General features: G+C 51.3%; 2 protein-coding genes across 2 annotated transcripts; both read left to right on the top strand.

Moving 5' to 3' along the window:
- Positions 1-809: 809 nt before the first annotated feature.
- On the top strand, positions 810-2,345 carry BBA_06529 (monooxygenase-like protein; the record flags this gene model as incomplete). The annotated part of the gene is made up of 1 exon (XM_008601626.1): positions 810-2,345. One exon carries the CDS (start codon positions 810-812, stop codon positions 2,343-2,345), a length of 1,536 nt encoding a protein of 511 aa, XP_008599848.1.
- Positions 2,346-3,436: 1,091 nt separating this feature from the next.
- On the top strand, positions 3,437-13,104 carry BBA_06528 (very large low complexity protein; the record flags this gene model as incomplete). The annotated part of the gene is made up of 4 exons (XM_008601625.1): positions 3,437-3,774; positions 3,840-11,611; positions 11,709-12,478; positions 12,541-13,104. 4 exons carry the CDS (start codon positions 3,437-3,439, stop codon positions 13,102-13,104), a joined length of 9,444 nt encoding a protein of 3,147 aa, XP_008599847.1.
- Positions 13,105-14,022: the final 918 nt, after the last annotated feature.

Genomic DNA, 14,022 nt, shown 5'->3' with positions numbered 1-14,022 from the left:
GGGAACTGCGACACAGCTGTGAAAGAGGAGATACAAACGAACCCAGTCTGCTGCCTCTTTTCCAACATCAAGTACCTAACATCAACACAATTATAAAATCGCTTTCGACTGAGTCTACATCTCTGTAGATTGAAAATTGCTAAACGGAAACCGATATTCAAGGTTCCCCAAGTCAACCCACGGCTGGCCGCAGAAGGGCAAGAAAATGATTACGTCATAATTAAATTCCAGAATCATAAAGTCCGATCCTGGTCAGGCTTAGCCAATCTCCCCGCAAACCGGGGTCCGCAAAGTCTCCGGGCAGGCACCGGCCAGCATCAAAAGTCGAGATGACCGTCCGATTGCTGCTTCAGCTGGTCCGATCCAATGAGGGGAAACCAAGAAGCTCCGCTCTTGACTATTTTGCTATTTATTAGACACTAATGTCGATGCTCTGAAATGCCGCTCTGCGGTAAGGGAGTCGCGCCGACCGAGGCACAGATTTATAGTGGCCCTGTATTCGATGATTCGGGCGGAAGATGGAAACCCTTTGAGGTAGTTAGGCACGTAGCTTACTTGCAGCCTCGGAGTTTGGTGGTTCGCCGCGGACTCGGCCGCACATTGTCGAAAGAGGACTTTGGTCCTCGGCATGATTGCTTGAGCAATACCATTTATTTGAACCGCAATCCTCGTTCTAATTCAATTTCAATCATTTTTACTCAACTTCATCTTCTTCGTACAGTGTTTCTTTTTTCTTTTTTTGCGCTCTTCCTGCCAGCGGTACTACCTACATACCGTCACTTGAGCCGCAGCCAGCCGCGTAACTCAACATGTCAAACGGTAATAGCCGCGCCATCGACTACGACGTCGTCATAGTCGGCGCAGGCATATCTGGCATTAGTTTTGCCTATAGACTGCAACAGACGAATCCGAACCTGTCATACGCCATCATCGAGTCCCGACACGAAATTGGCGGCACATGGAGTTTATTCAAATACCCGGGTACGCCAAAGTCCACAAAGCCGCCTCCCAACTCGACGTCACTGACCATTACTTTTAACCTAGGCATCCGATCCGACTCCGATCTGTACACTTTCAGCTTCCCATGGAAGCCATGGACCAAAGGGCAGGCCATTGCAGAGGGGGCCTTGATCCAAGAATACCTTCACGAGGCGGTTGAAGAACAAGGCATTGCGCCGCACATTAAATTCAATCGCAAAGTTCGTGCAATGGACTGGTCAAGTAACACCAATACTTGGACATTCGATATAATTGGAGAAGACAAGAAGCAGAAGCAGCTACGCAGCCGCTTCGTCTGCCTCGGATCGGGCTACTACGACTACGACGAGCCCCTGAAAGCAGTGATCCCCGGCATCGACCAGTTCCAGGGTCCTGTCATTCATCCGCAGTTTTGGCCCCAAGACTTTGACTATACCGATAAAAACGTCGTCATCATCGGCTCGGGCGCCACGGCCGTGACGCTACTGCCGAGCATGACAGACAAGGCCGCTCATGTGACGATGCTCCAGCGCTCGCCCAGCTGGATTATCCCCGTCAAGAACCGCAGCGGCGGGCTCGAGGCGCTCATGCAGCGCTGGCTGCCGACGCAGCTCGGGTCGGCCCTCGTGCGCTTCCGCCGGACGCTGCTCAGCTTCCTCTTTGTCAGGTACTGTCTCTGGCGGCCCGCGTCGGCGCGCAAGCTGCTGCTCGGCGCGACGGAGAAGCAGCTGCCCGCCGGCACCGACATGGCGCCCGACTTTGTGCCGGCGTACGACCCTTGGTCGCAGCGGCTGTGCGCGACGCCCGACGCCGACTTTTACCAGGCGCTGCGGGCGGGGCGGGCGAGCGTCGCGACGGGCCGCATCGCGACGGTGACGGAAAGCAGCATCAAGCTCACGTCGGGCGCGGAGCTGCACCCAGACGTCATCGTCACCGCCACGGGGCTCAAGACGACGGTCGGCGGCAACGCGCGCATCGCCGTGGACGGCGCGCCCGCGCACATTCCGGACCTGTACGCGTGGAAGGGCGCCATGCTCGAAGGGCTGCCGAATCTGTTTTTTGCCTTTGGCTACGTCGACGCGAGCTGGACGCCCGGCGCCGACGCTACCGCGCAGCTGGCGGGCCGCATGATTCGGCAGCTCGACCGCGAGGGCAAGCAGGCGCTGATCCCTACGCGGACGGCCAGGGAAAAGGCCACGATGCAGGATGTGCCGTTTATGCGCCTCACGTCCACGTATGTCAAGTCGGGGCTGAGCAACCTGCCCAAGACGGGCGATGCCAAGCAGTGGCTTCCGCGGTCGTACTACTTTAAAGATGTCATGAATGCGTGGTGGGGAGACATTCGGTCGAGTATTGAGTGGAGATGATATCTTTTGTGTGATTGATGGGTGGCGCTTTGTTCTTTTTTTTTTTTGTAAATTTAATATCATAATTCTTTTTCGTGGACTGTTATCTAAATTCAGCGAGCCGGCTACTACGCGCAGTATTTTCATGAAATCCAGTTTCTTTTTTTCAATTAGATATTACAGAGAGCTGAAGTAATTGAATACTTTATGCAAAGTCACAGAAAGTTACAGAAAATTACAGAAACCTTGTTACGGGACCTGGTGGTGCGTCTCGGCGGCCAAGTGGTCGCAGCGACTGTGGCAGGTTGGGCCAACTACTCTGACCAAAGAATCGGCGCCAGAGCCTGAGGCAAGCTCTTGAACATCATCGAGGACAACTATCGGGCGAATTATTGCTATAAATCGGACAAAGTGCTTTCCAAGTGTCCGAGAACAGCCTACGATGATTCGGGCCTCGGTTGGGTAGCAATGCATCTTAGTGGTAGGCCACCAAGCCACCAACTCAAGTTCCGCATGTATGCAGCCACGGCTTCTGGAATTAACAAGATTTTCTCTGACACTTGCAATGAGCATCCTAGCACACTGTCTTATGTTAATTGCACCCCCCGTCGGGAAGAATTTGACTCAAGTCAGAATAACAAACAACGATGGTTAAGGGCTTGGGCTTGCCGACCGGGCCGCGACATTGCAGGCAAACAAGACGACTTTCACGGCCCCCGATACTGGTGACTAAAGCCCATAGATTCTGATCCCTGCAGAGGTTGGGGGAGCCAAGCGGACATTCCGCTATTGGCCCAAACATCATTCACCCAATGTGCTGCCGTTGGCGTGATCGCCGGGCTATGCAAGACAATCACAAACATCTGAAGCCCGGAAAGAAAAAAGCGACGACTATTTCCAGTCCTTACATGCCATATTTGAAGGAATTGTTTCTGCTATGCACATTCTCTTGTCTTCAGCGACGAAAGAATCTGCACCTTGTTCACTCATCCGATTGGAACCCCCAAGATTTCTTCTCTTCGTTGTCAATTTCGATTTGTCAATTTTCGCCATTCTTTCCAGTACTTTACTTTTACTCTCTTGTCTCTGCTCCTTGATATCATTGTCTCTCAATGGCAGCGCGGTCAAACCCGCTGTTGGAAGCAGTGTTTGACCACCTTGTCTTGCCGCCCAAGCTTCCAGCTGCCCCCGAAGATGATTCGATTCCGCTCAGTTGGGAGCTCACTACGCGGCTCATCACAGCATGTCGGCAAATTGCTAGAACCAGTTCACAGAGCCCATGGGACACTTTGGAGACGTCTTTATTATTGACACGCAGTCTGCAGGGCCCTGTCTCCGTGGAGACGCTGATGTCGGCATTTTCCACGATTGCACAGGAAGAGGACGAGATCTGGTTCGCTTTCCACGTGGCACAGCAAAACGCTGCCATCATTGTTCATCGAAGCAAAGCGTAAGATCCTCCATGCTCAAGAAACAAATTTTGTCTTTGCGCTCACTCACTGATCGGTACTACAGAACAGATGAAGTAGTCTTCGAGGCGTTCGAGGTATCGGCCTCTGCTCCTGCCGTGCTAGAAGCAAAGCACGCCTTAAACTGGAAATTTCCTTGTCGGGCAGTGGCCATACCTATGGCTGAGTTTGTCGAGCCATCATTCCAAACAACTATTGCCGAGTTTGTGGAACAGGCCACCGAGATTGCACTGGACCAATTCGCCGCCAGAGCATACAAGGGAGACAAAAAGGTTGTCGAAACGCGCGACACTTGCAGCCCGGCACTGATCACAGAGATGTTCATGTCCTATCTCGAGGCCATTGGCAGGGCAGTCCCGGTCCACATTGTGCATAAGCGCGTGAGAGATGATGTGGTTCTGGGCTCATCGGAGCATCCCTGGAGAAGATCTCCCCATTGGCTACTGCTTCGCGTCCTTGTTCAGCGCTACTTTATGACTAAAGGTCCAAGTCCACATGAAGGTAGAATCTGCTTCAAGCTCGCCATGTGCGTAGCTTTGTCGCATTTACTGTCCGACTGCCAGACAAAGATACACCCTGAGAGGGTGATGATGCTGCAGGCTAAGCTTTGCCGTCGGCTTGCGAAGTTGCAGACAGAAATATCAAAAGCGCCGGTAGAACTTCAAAAGAAGTATGGCGAGGACTTACTACTGCAAAGGGCCTTTTTTGAATCAACTGTCATGGAGGCGAAGCGAGTCATCACCGCAATATGGAACGAGTACACGAGAAAAGCAGCTCGGCCTATCCCCTTGCTCCCATGGACCGCGGATCAAAGCGATCTGATTCTTCGGTTGCCCAATAGCGGCCACAAGCTCAGAGCTCTTCTCTCTATGAGCATCGCCCCTTCCCAACGTCCTCATAACCTCGGCCTTCCTTCTCATGCGGAGGGGACTGTGACACAGGTCAACGAATTCGCTACCAGGTACTCCATTCTTATGGCATGTGCAAGTACAGCCATGTCGACGCGATGTCGATCATACTCTACAGTTGAAGATACATGCATAGGCCTATCTCAGGCATTGACGACCTACATGGACGCCGTTGGGGGTTACTATGCCGACGACGCCATCTTGGTGAGCCAATATTTACTCAATCTCTTTGAATTATGGGTTTCCATGGACTCTGCAGCCACTCGTGCATGCCCAACACTCAAAGAATACCACCCTTGCTTTGTGCCCGAGGCTCTAGACATGCTTTGCTTCACGACCAGGTGCGACATGGCCCGACTTCGCCAAGTGCAGAAATACATCTTCAACCGTATCAAACACTGCTCTCAATCTCGCTTCACCATCTTCAGTGATCCGAATAACAAGGCAGCATTTGCTGCATTATACATGAGGGATCACGGGGAAGAGTCTGGACTGGAGTCACTCTTGGAGCGCATCAATGAACGGTCTGTGACCTCGATAGAAGCCAAGAAGAAGGAGCTTGACTTGCGTATGTCTCAGTATCAGAAACTGACGGTCGAGATGAAGAGTGGCACTTGTGTTTGCAAGCGACAGCTCGACGGCACTCTAGATGTGCGGGGCTGTACGCGTTGCTGGAAGGCACGATGCCGCAAACGCCTGAGGATTCAAGTTCACGAAGCTTTTCTCCCTCGAAAAACACCTGAGAAAGCCGCCATTCTGCTGGAGATGGAAATGCCAGAATATCTGGGGGCCTATCGTGATGCTACCTGGCGGCTGAGAATGCTGGGCTGTCAAAGTCCCGAACGAGGATGCGACGCGGTCGTGGTTCTAGCCGACTTTGGTCCTTTGAAATCATTTGGCACAAGATTGAAGACCAAGAGAAAAGCCAAGTCAACTACCTCACTAACTTTGGCTTCGCGGAGCAAAGCCTATCTGCAAACTCATTATAGAGAGCTCAAGTTACCCAAGATGGCAGTCGAAGTGTTGCTGCCCTTTGGTCCAGTCTTCACGTACTATGATACGAAAAGCGGCATATGGGCGAATGACTGCACTGAGCCGCCGTGGTACCATCACATGCTAGGATCCTGGCTTCCAGAAGGTATACCGGATCCCTTTGACAAGCCCGAGGTATACATGGATGATAGAGAGCACCCAAGCTCATACGAAGTCGTTGCCAACCAAAACGACTGCCCTTCAGGCATGTCACAACACGAGTTCACTTCGTATCAAGCAGCCATATCGGGTGCTTACAGGAGGTGGATGGTCCTGGCGCTTGAGCTGGGATCTACGAATCTCAATCTCAGTGACCGCTCGACGGTCAAGTGCTTCAAACGTCTGGCGTTGCAGTCAGGACCACCGCAGTCAACAGCCAAATGGGATGCCCTGGGAAAATTTCATTCCGTGTTTCTCGACAGTGGGTTCTGTGAGACTTTGCAGCATCAGCTTTGTCTCCGTCTCAGCGCCTTGCAATCCAGTAGAAGAGACCTGAATGGCATGAGTGTTGTCATAACTTGCGCCTTGCGGCTACTTCACCTGAGCCAAGAGAACTCGGAAAGTAGCATTATGAAGCTGCTGCAAGAAGCTCGCAGCCTCCTTTCCCTGTGGATCTCCCAGTATCGCCAGGAGGTGAGATGCGCAAGGGACGGGAAGACGGCGCAAAGTTATGCTTTCAGTGCAGTCTGGGCGTCATTACTGTCTCGCCAGACGTTTACAACTGGCTCCTTCAACGAGCATGATTTCAATGAGACTGAAGCGTTGCATTTCTTCCGAGCATCCATCGCGTTTTCCGAAAATCTTATAGTCAACTTGGATGCTGTATCTCCGGATCTGCAGCAACTTCTTGCGCAATATGTGAGCTGGGCATACACAGTTGATGATGAGATTAAACAAATAACGTTGAGAAACACATTGGCGCTGGAGACAGCAATCAATGAGACATGGACGCATGCTAGAGAAACGGAAACTCGGTCTTTCTCAGAGTGGAAGTTCTGCGATGGGGGGGACTGGCTAACCGCAAGGACTGCTGCAACTCCTCTTATCTCGTCTCAAACTGTTCACTATCATCCCATTCAAGGCCATCTTTTGATAGATGGTAAAACGCTCGGACGGCTACCGCTTGCTATGCAAGAAGATGCGGGCATTACGGAGCTTTTCCAGGGGCAGCACCTCCTCACCAGAGCTTCAGGAGTGGCCGGAACGGAGTATCAAATCATTAACAGCGTGAATAATCACGAAGTACACGTCGGTATGAGCGAAAATGAAGTCATTATTCGCGCCAGATTCAACGGTCATCTACTCCAGTATGTTCCCCGCAGCATCTTCCGAAGCTATGCCACGTCGGACTTGCCGACGGGACTAGTTGAGGACTGCGTGCATTGGCTCAATTTGCAGACGGGCGAGCTTGAGATGCGTCGAAAACCAGGCATCTGGATCCGGAAGCCTACCAACTGGGTATTGGACGTTCGCAGTCAAACTGCTGTGCGCGGACGCACCCTGACTAAACCAGGCACGAGACTCGTTGAACCCCAATCGAACATAGGCAGGACCATTGCCGACATCTTTAGACACTTTGAGGACCCAGGGAATTTAACCATTTTCCAGCCTATGAGCGACAAAGGACGTCTCTCGGTCGAAATCAAGCGTCTGGAGATGCGGTTCTTTGTCAATCGAAAGGGACTACTGCAATCAAATCAGCTCAAGTCAGAAATTGATCCCATACAGAATATTGGCACACTCCACGGTCTGCAAAGCAAGATTGTCCTCCGAAACACTGCCAATCCTCGTCGCCAAAGCGTTATAGTACCCTTTGGGCCCTGTTTTTGGGAAAGGAACGGGCCACACGTGTCTGTTAGAATCCTTAACGACGGACACTATGCTCTCTTCACTGTCGATCCGCTCCTGGGCAGACTAAATTGCGCTCCTGAGCCTGCGCTGTTCTACATGAAAGCTTTGATACATGCACTTACGTCGTTTCCCCTTCCGGACAAACTCACCGGGCGCACCGGAACGGAAGAGGCCTGCATGTGCCTCACTGCTGCCCAGAGTCAGCCATGGAAGCCTCTGAACCCCAAGCCAAGAAATGTTCTATCCATAATCCTGGACCTCAGTCCCAAACGAGAGTACTATCCGCCCAGCCGCAGGCTGTACCAGCGTGTGACTTGGGATGACAATCTGACGGCGACAGTTCAGCACGAGCAATTGGCCATCCACGCCAAAGACATAATGTTGCAGTCTCAGGCTCTAGACAGCTTCTATGAGTCTAAAGTTAATGAGGATATGACCGGGTCGCCGCCTGTTTGGAGCCATCTTGCTCTTCGAGGTATTCTTCGTCGGCAAGTGTACGAACGCGTCAGGCACCCTTCCGACCTTGAACTTCTGGCGCAAGCAAATCAAAACACTGTCTACCACTCGCGTGGAGTTGATTTCCAAGCAGATGAAAGCAAAAGAGTGTATGGCGCCGTGAAGCAGCTGCGAGACAGGTCCAGCAAAATTCCGCCGTCACAGCCATTGTATCGGATTCTGAAGAAGTGGCGAGTTTTCGATGGTTTCAGCGACGCATTCGACACGCTTGATATCTCTCGAAATATCTGTATTGAAACATCTCAGGCTTTCGGTCCATTGATTCAATTACTGACGTCGTCTCCCGATGTCGCATCGGATCACATGGCTCAATTGAGCCTGGCGCTGTTTCTGTTTGGCACAAATCGTTGTGCAAAAGTCATTCAATGGCTGGTGGCAATCGGAAGCAATGTTTCCTTGCAGGCCATAGAGCCACCGAGAATAGAAAGACTAACCCAGTTCTATCCTGACCAAGTGCTCGATGAGTCGGTGATCAAGCAGCTCATCATATCTTGTCAAGAGAGCTACGTCAAATACATGTCGCAGATCGGCGCAGGCCGCAAAGCTCAACGTGCTGCACCACCCAACTTGGAGGCTTACAATCACGAAACTGAGCAAGAAGCCCAGAGAATAGCTTCTTGGTTGAAAAGTGCGTGGCCTGACTTGCCTCTCACGGATCGACTGTTTATCAAGGGTTGTGACCAACTAAGGCTGAAGATTGTGAGCGCGAAAAGGATATATGTCTCCTTGGAACCAGAACTGCACAGAATCGCACAGAATCGCGCCCTGTCCGAGTATATCAGATCGCTTGAAGCGGCTGCACAGCTGATACGCAACGACAGCAACTATGACAGAGACACTGAAAGCGTTCCGAGTACGGGTCCGTACCTGGTTGGGCCCGCTGCTTTGATTGGCAACGCTCAGTCGTCCCTTTTCAACCCAGAAGACTCTAGCTTCAGTGTACCATCTCTCACAGAAGTTGTTCTTTGTTGCCGAGAATACGCTGATCTGAATACTGAAAATTCCCATCCGAGCAAACAATCAACTCCAGAGGTCTCCCATCAAGCCGATACTGCAGGTATCCTCAAGCGGCTACCAACTATTTCGAGGGAGCTTTCCATACTGAATGATGTAGTTCAGCCTTTCAAGACCTCGAGGAACATGATTCAACAGCAGTATGGCCAAGACCTCGAGGAATCCATTGTGGCAATGGCAGTGTCTCTCGAGAAACCAAGAGCACCATCTCTGGCTTTGAGCCAAGATAGCCTCGATATTCAGATTCAGAGCAATTCTCTTAGCTTGGACACCCAGTATCATGCCCTCACTCAAGCCCTGGTCCCTCAGATTGCTTGCCATTACTGGCTCAAAGCAGGCCAACTGTGGCCATGCGATTCGCTGGTGGCAGTGCTCGAACAGCTTCGTCTCGATAATTACAAGTGTTTCTCTCCATCGATGCAAAAGGCGCTCATTTCTCTCGGTAGCTTGATCACCAGTCTACAGCGCCTCCAAAGAATCGAGGATGCAAAGCTGCTTCGCGACGACAAGAAGCTCTTGGAAGAATCACAGAGCGTAGGCCATTCCAACTGGAGTCCAGCCGACTATCCAGAATGGCTACTCTTGGAAATTGACAATAATATTCTCATTCGGCCATTACAGATTGACGTGGCCAAGGCCATCATATCTCCACATTCGGGCCACAACTCTGTTTTACAGATGAATATGGGAACAGGCAAAACCTCTGTAGTGATGCCAATGGCCGCACTTATACTGGCAGACACTACCAGACTTTGCAGAGTCATTGTGCCAAAAGCCCTGTTGCTTCAGACAGCACAGGTAATGCAAAGTCGCATCGGCGGACTCATTGGACGTCAAGTTCGCCACGTCCCTTTTTCCAGACGCTCATCTTCCGACGCGGCCACCTTGGCAAACTACATGAACATTCACAGCCAGATGCTTCAGACAGGCGGGCTCATGCTGTGTATTCCAGCACATGTCCTCTCTTTCAAGTTGAGTGGGCTGCAGCGACTTGCAGATCATCAACAGAAGGAGGGTAGACAGATGGTTGAGATTCAAGCCTGGCTGGACTCTACTTGCCGCGATATTCTGGACGAATCCGACATGACATTGTCAGTGTATACGCAACTCATCTATCCAAGCGGAGATCTCACAACGCTCGATGGCAATGCCTATCGATGGCTTATCGTGGAGCAGTTACTTGGTTTCGTGGAGAAGCATTCTTCAAACCTACAAAAGGATTTCGAAGGGAAAGTGGTTGTTGTGCAGAGACGTCAAGGCTTTCCCATTATACACTTTATCACCAAGGAACCTGAGGATGCGCTAAATGAGCTTCTGGCTGAGGACATCTGCAACGGCTGCTTGCCACAGCTCCAGATTCGAGAATCAGAGTCCGAAGACGCAAAGCATCTCATCAGGCGCATCATCAGCGGTGCTCATGTTTCGTCGAGCGAGTGGCAAAGCGCATGCAAGTCTCTGGAAGATGACCCTTTCGGACCCAAAGCTCTCTATTTGCTCCGGGGGCTCATTTCACAGCGGATTCTGGTGGTGTGTCTCAAGAAGAAGTGGAATGTCCAGTATGGACTGCACCCGGAAAGACAGCCTATTGCGGTTCCATTCGAAGCAAAAGGAACTCCTTCGCAAGCGGCCGAGTATGGACACCCAGACACTACCCTCATTCTTACCTGCCTTGCCTTTTACCAGCAGGGCCTCTCCAAGAAGCAGTTGAAGCAGGGACTGCAAGGTGTGATGCAGTCCGACGATGCAGCAGCTCATTACGATCGCTGGATCTGCTCCTGTACCGCTCTGCCTGCGTCTCTCCGGTACTGGAACTTGCTTGACCCCAAGAATGACTTGCAAGTTGAAACGCTGTGGGGGTATCTGAGGTTTGACCGCACCGTCATAAATCATCACTTGAATACATATGTATTTCCTCGGTACGCCAAGCAGTTTCCCGTGAAACTGTTAGCGTCGGGCTGGGATATTCCCTTATTGCAGTCAATCGACAGTGGCCAACAGCGCAGCTTGACAACAGGTTTCAGTGGCACCAACGACAATAAGCGAATTCTCCCACAGACAATCAAGCAGAATGATCTGCGCAAATTGCTCTACACGAATGCAGAGGTCTTGTGCTATTTGCTGGAAAGCAGAAACGCTGGCTGCCACTTGACGGCGGTGGAGGGAGTCCGTTTTGGCGAAGAGGACACTCTGCGATTTCTACGCGACAAAAGGATTCGAGTACTCATCGACGCAGGTGCTCATATTTTGGAAATGGAAAATCACGAGGTCGCCAGAAAGTGGCTCGACATCGACCCAGAAGCAGAAGGCGCACTCTATTTTGGAACAAACAGCCAAATCATGGTGCGGTCTAGGTTCCAAAAAGACCCAATGCCTCTTATCGCCAGTCCCTTTGCCAATGATATTCAAACTTGTGTCGTGTACATTGATGAAGGCCATACCCGCGGAACTGATTTGAAGCTTCCTGCGGACGCCAAGGGGGCGGTTACGCTGAGTCTGGGTCAAACCAAGGATCAAACTGTTCAAGGCAAGTTACCCCGCCCAAATGCCACAAGATATCAATCATCTTTCCAATCCCTTGACTAACCGGTTGATAGCTGCCATGAGACTGAGGCAACTCGGGACAACACAGTCGGTCGCGTTCCTGGCGCCACCAGAGGTGCACCGCAGTATTCTCGATTTGCGAGTGGCTCACGTGGGGGATGCTGCTCGAGCAGCTGGTCTCACCTCGCGAGACGTCGTTCGTTGGTTGCTGGAGCAGAGCTGCAATGCCAACGAGCAAATGATGAGCCTCTATCTCTCGCAGTGCTGGGACTTTTGCCGTCGCACCGATGTTTTGTGGAAGCATCCAGACTATGCCACGAGCAAGCGCGACCGCGAAAAGGTCCTCGACGTGATTAAGCAAGAGGAGCAGCAAACACTGCAGCAAATGTACGGACCGAGAGTGCCGTCCGAGATGGCTTGTCGCGTTCAGCTGGCATCTCGACAGCTTCAGACGTTTGCTGAGAATGCGGGCCAAATGGCTCAGTACGGGCAAACGAGCTATTCATCTGCGCTCATGGAAGTTGAGCAAGAACGGGAGGTTGTCTTGGAGGTTGAGCACATGCGCGAGAAGGAAACCCGCGCTCGCCATGTCGCACTGGCATTTCCGGGACTCGATACTGCAATTCTGGACTTTATTGCGACTGGTCGACTGAATACGGGCACTGGTACAAGTAGGCCTCTTCTGCAAGCTTTCGACTATGTGGGAAAGACAAGAATTGGTAAATCGTTTGGTGTTGGAGCGACCGAGTCTCGTCTCTATGTCTCCCATGAGTTCACTCATGCAATTGACACGAAAAAGGTGATGGAGAAGATGGACATTGTTGTGAGTTTGGACTATTGCCAAGAGACGTTTAATTCACCCTTGTACTGACAAGTATTGAACAGCGCCCCGTAAATTGGATTCTGTGGAGTCCGTCGTCGGAAACAGCTCTCATCATTATACCAGAGGAGGCTGATGTCGTCATACCTCTGCTCCGCAAGATGGTGAAGCCTCTTGTCTGGCTGCTGGGCTATACTGCTCCTGTGACAAAGTCAATGCAGAGCTTTAATTGCCTCAACTATCTGACGATCCCGAGGTGGCCGAGGGAGATGAAGGTGCCCGTCTGGCTTGGCATCGAAGTCGGCGTTTTCAGCGGCAGGTTATACTTTGAGTTTGCAGAGTACGAGCCTCTACTTGCATGGTTGGGCCTGCTTCCCGACAGTGATGAAAGGGCCGGGGCTGGCGGTTTCATCAGCAAGATTCACGAGCCGTTGCAGTTTTTGCAGGAATGGCTGACTTTTAGACGACAGACGGAAGACATTCTCTACACTCCTGCTGGGTTTGTGTGCCAACGGCAGCATCTTCATCAAGGTCATTTCTTCTTCTCTAGTGCGAGCACGGGCCCAACGGGAGCGGCGTCTGTGCCTACATCGGGGCTTTCTCAGGAGGTGATTGACGAGGAAGACTAAAAGATGACGAGTCATTGTTGTATGGTTTAAAAGTGTCGATGATTTAATTAAAAATTCGTTGCTTTGTCGGAGAGTTTTGTGTATTATTCATGTCTTGGCAGATGAGAAAGGCTCAATAAAGCTCAATAAAACTAAGAAAATCTTTTGGCATAAGGCTAAATTAAATATGATTAATTCATTGAGTCTGTTTATCGACTAGTGTCGTGTCCAGTTTGGTAATGGTAATGTAGGTTTAGGATTCTCCTGGAACCGGATCGCACGCGGCTGACTACTGACTATCGAGTCGGGATACGATCTCTGTATCATGGACAATCTTATTGGGATCCGCCTTTCCGCGCCCACGGGAATATCGGAGACGTAATCCCCTCGCAGCCCCTCGGACAGCACGGCGCACTAAGTTTGCCCAGTGGTGGCTGCCACACGATTTTTGAGATTTTGTGGGCAATGAAGGCCGATTGGCAGATTAGTAGCTTGGCAACCCTTGGCAAGCCTAATGCATACGCACCGATGGCTTCAACCGTATGTACCCGTTCTTCTAGAAAAGTCATTATTACGTCAAATACCCACAAGAACATGCACAGCCTTGGTCGCTTAGGACTGCCGGCTGCGGTCATTTAGCGTCTTGGAACCTTTGAACGCCTTGAAGCATTTACAAATCAATCAGTCCGGGACCCGGGGCTCGGGCGGTCCGGGGGGCTCGGGCGGTTCGGCAAAATGTGGCCGCCCTGATTGTTGATGATTTCGCTTGATGATTTCGAACCAAGGTGCCAGTGCCAAGATGACGACCCTGTCACTGTCACCCTGTTACCCTGTCAAGATATAGTTCCCAACTAGTGAACCAATGATTACTCGGCAATCGGTTGATTAGTTTGTTAAAGTGCTGTGGCTTTGGCCCGATGTCAAAGTTTCAGGTGCCAT

The sequence above is a fragment of the Beauveria bassiana genome (genome assembly GCF_000280675.1).
Source record: "Beauveria bassiana ARSEF 2860 unplaced genomic scaffold BBA_S00019, whole genome shotgun sequence".
Classification (NCBI taxonomy): domain Eukaryota; kingdom Fungi; phylum Ascomycota; class Sordariomycetes; order Hypocreales; family Cordycipitaceae; genus Beauveria; species Beauveria bassiana.
This window is presented reverse-complemented; position numbering and strand designations above follow the sequence as displayed.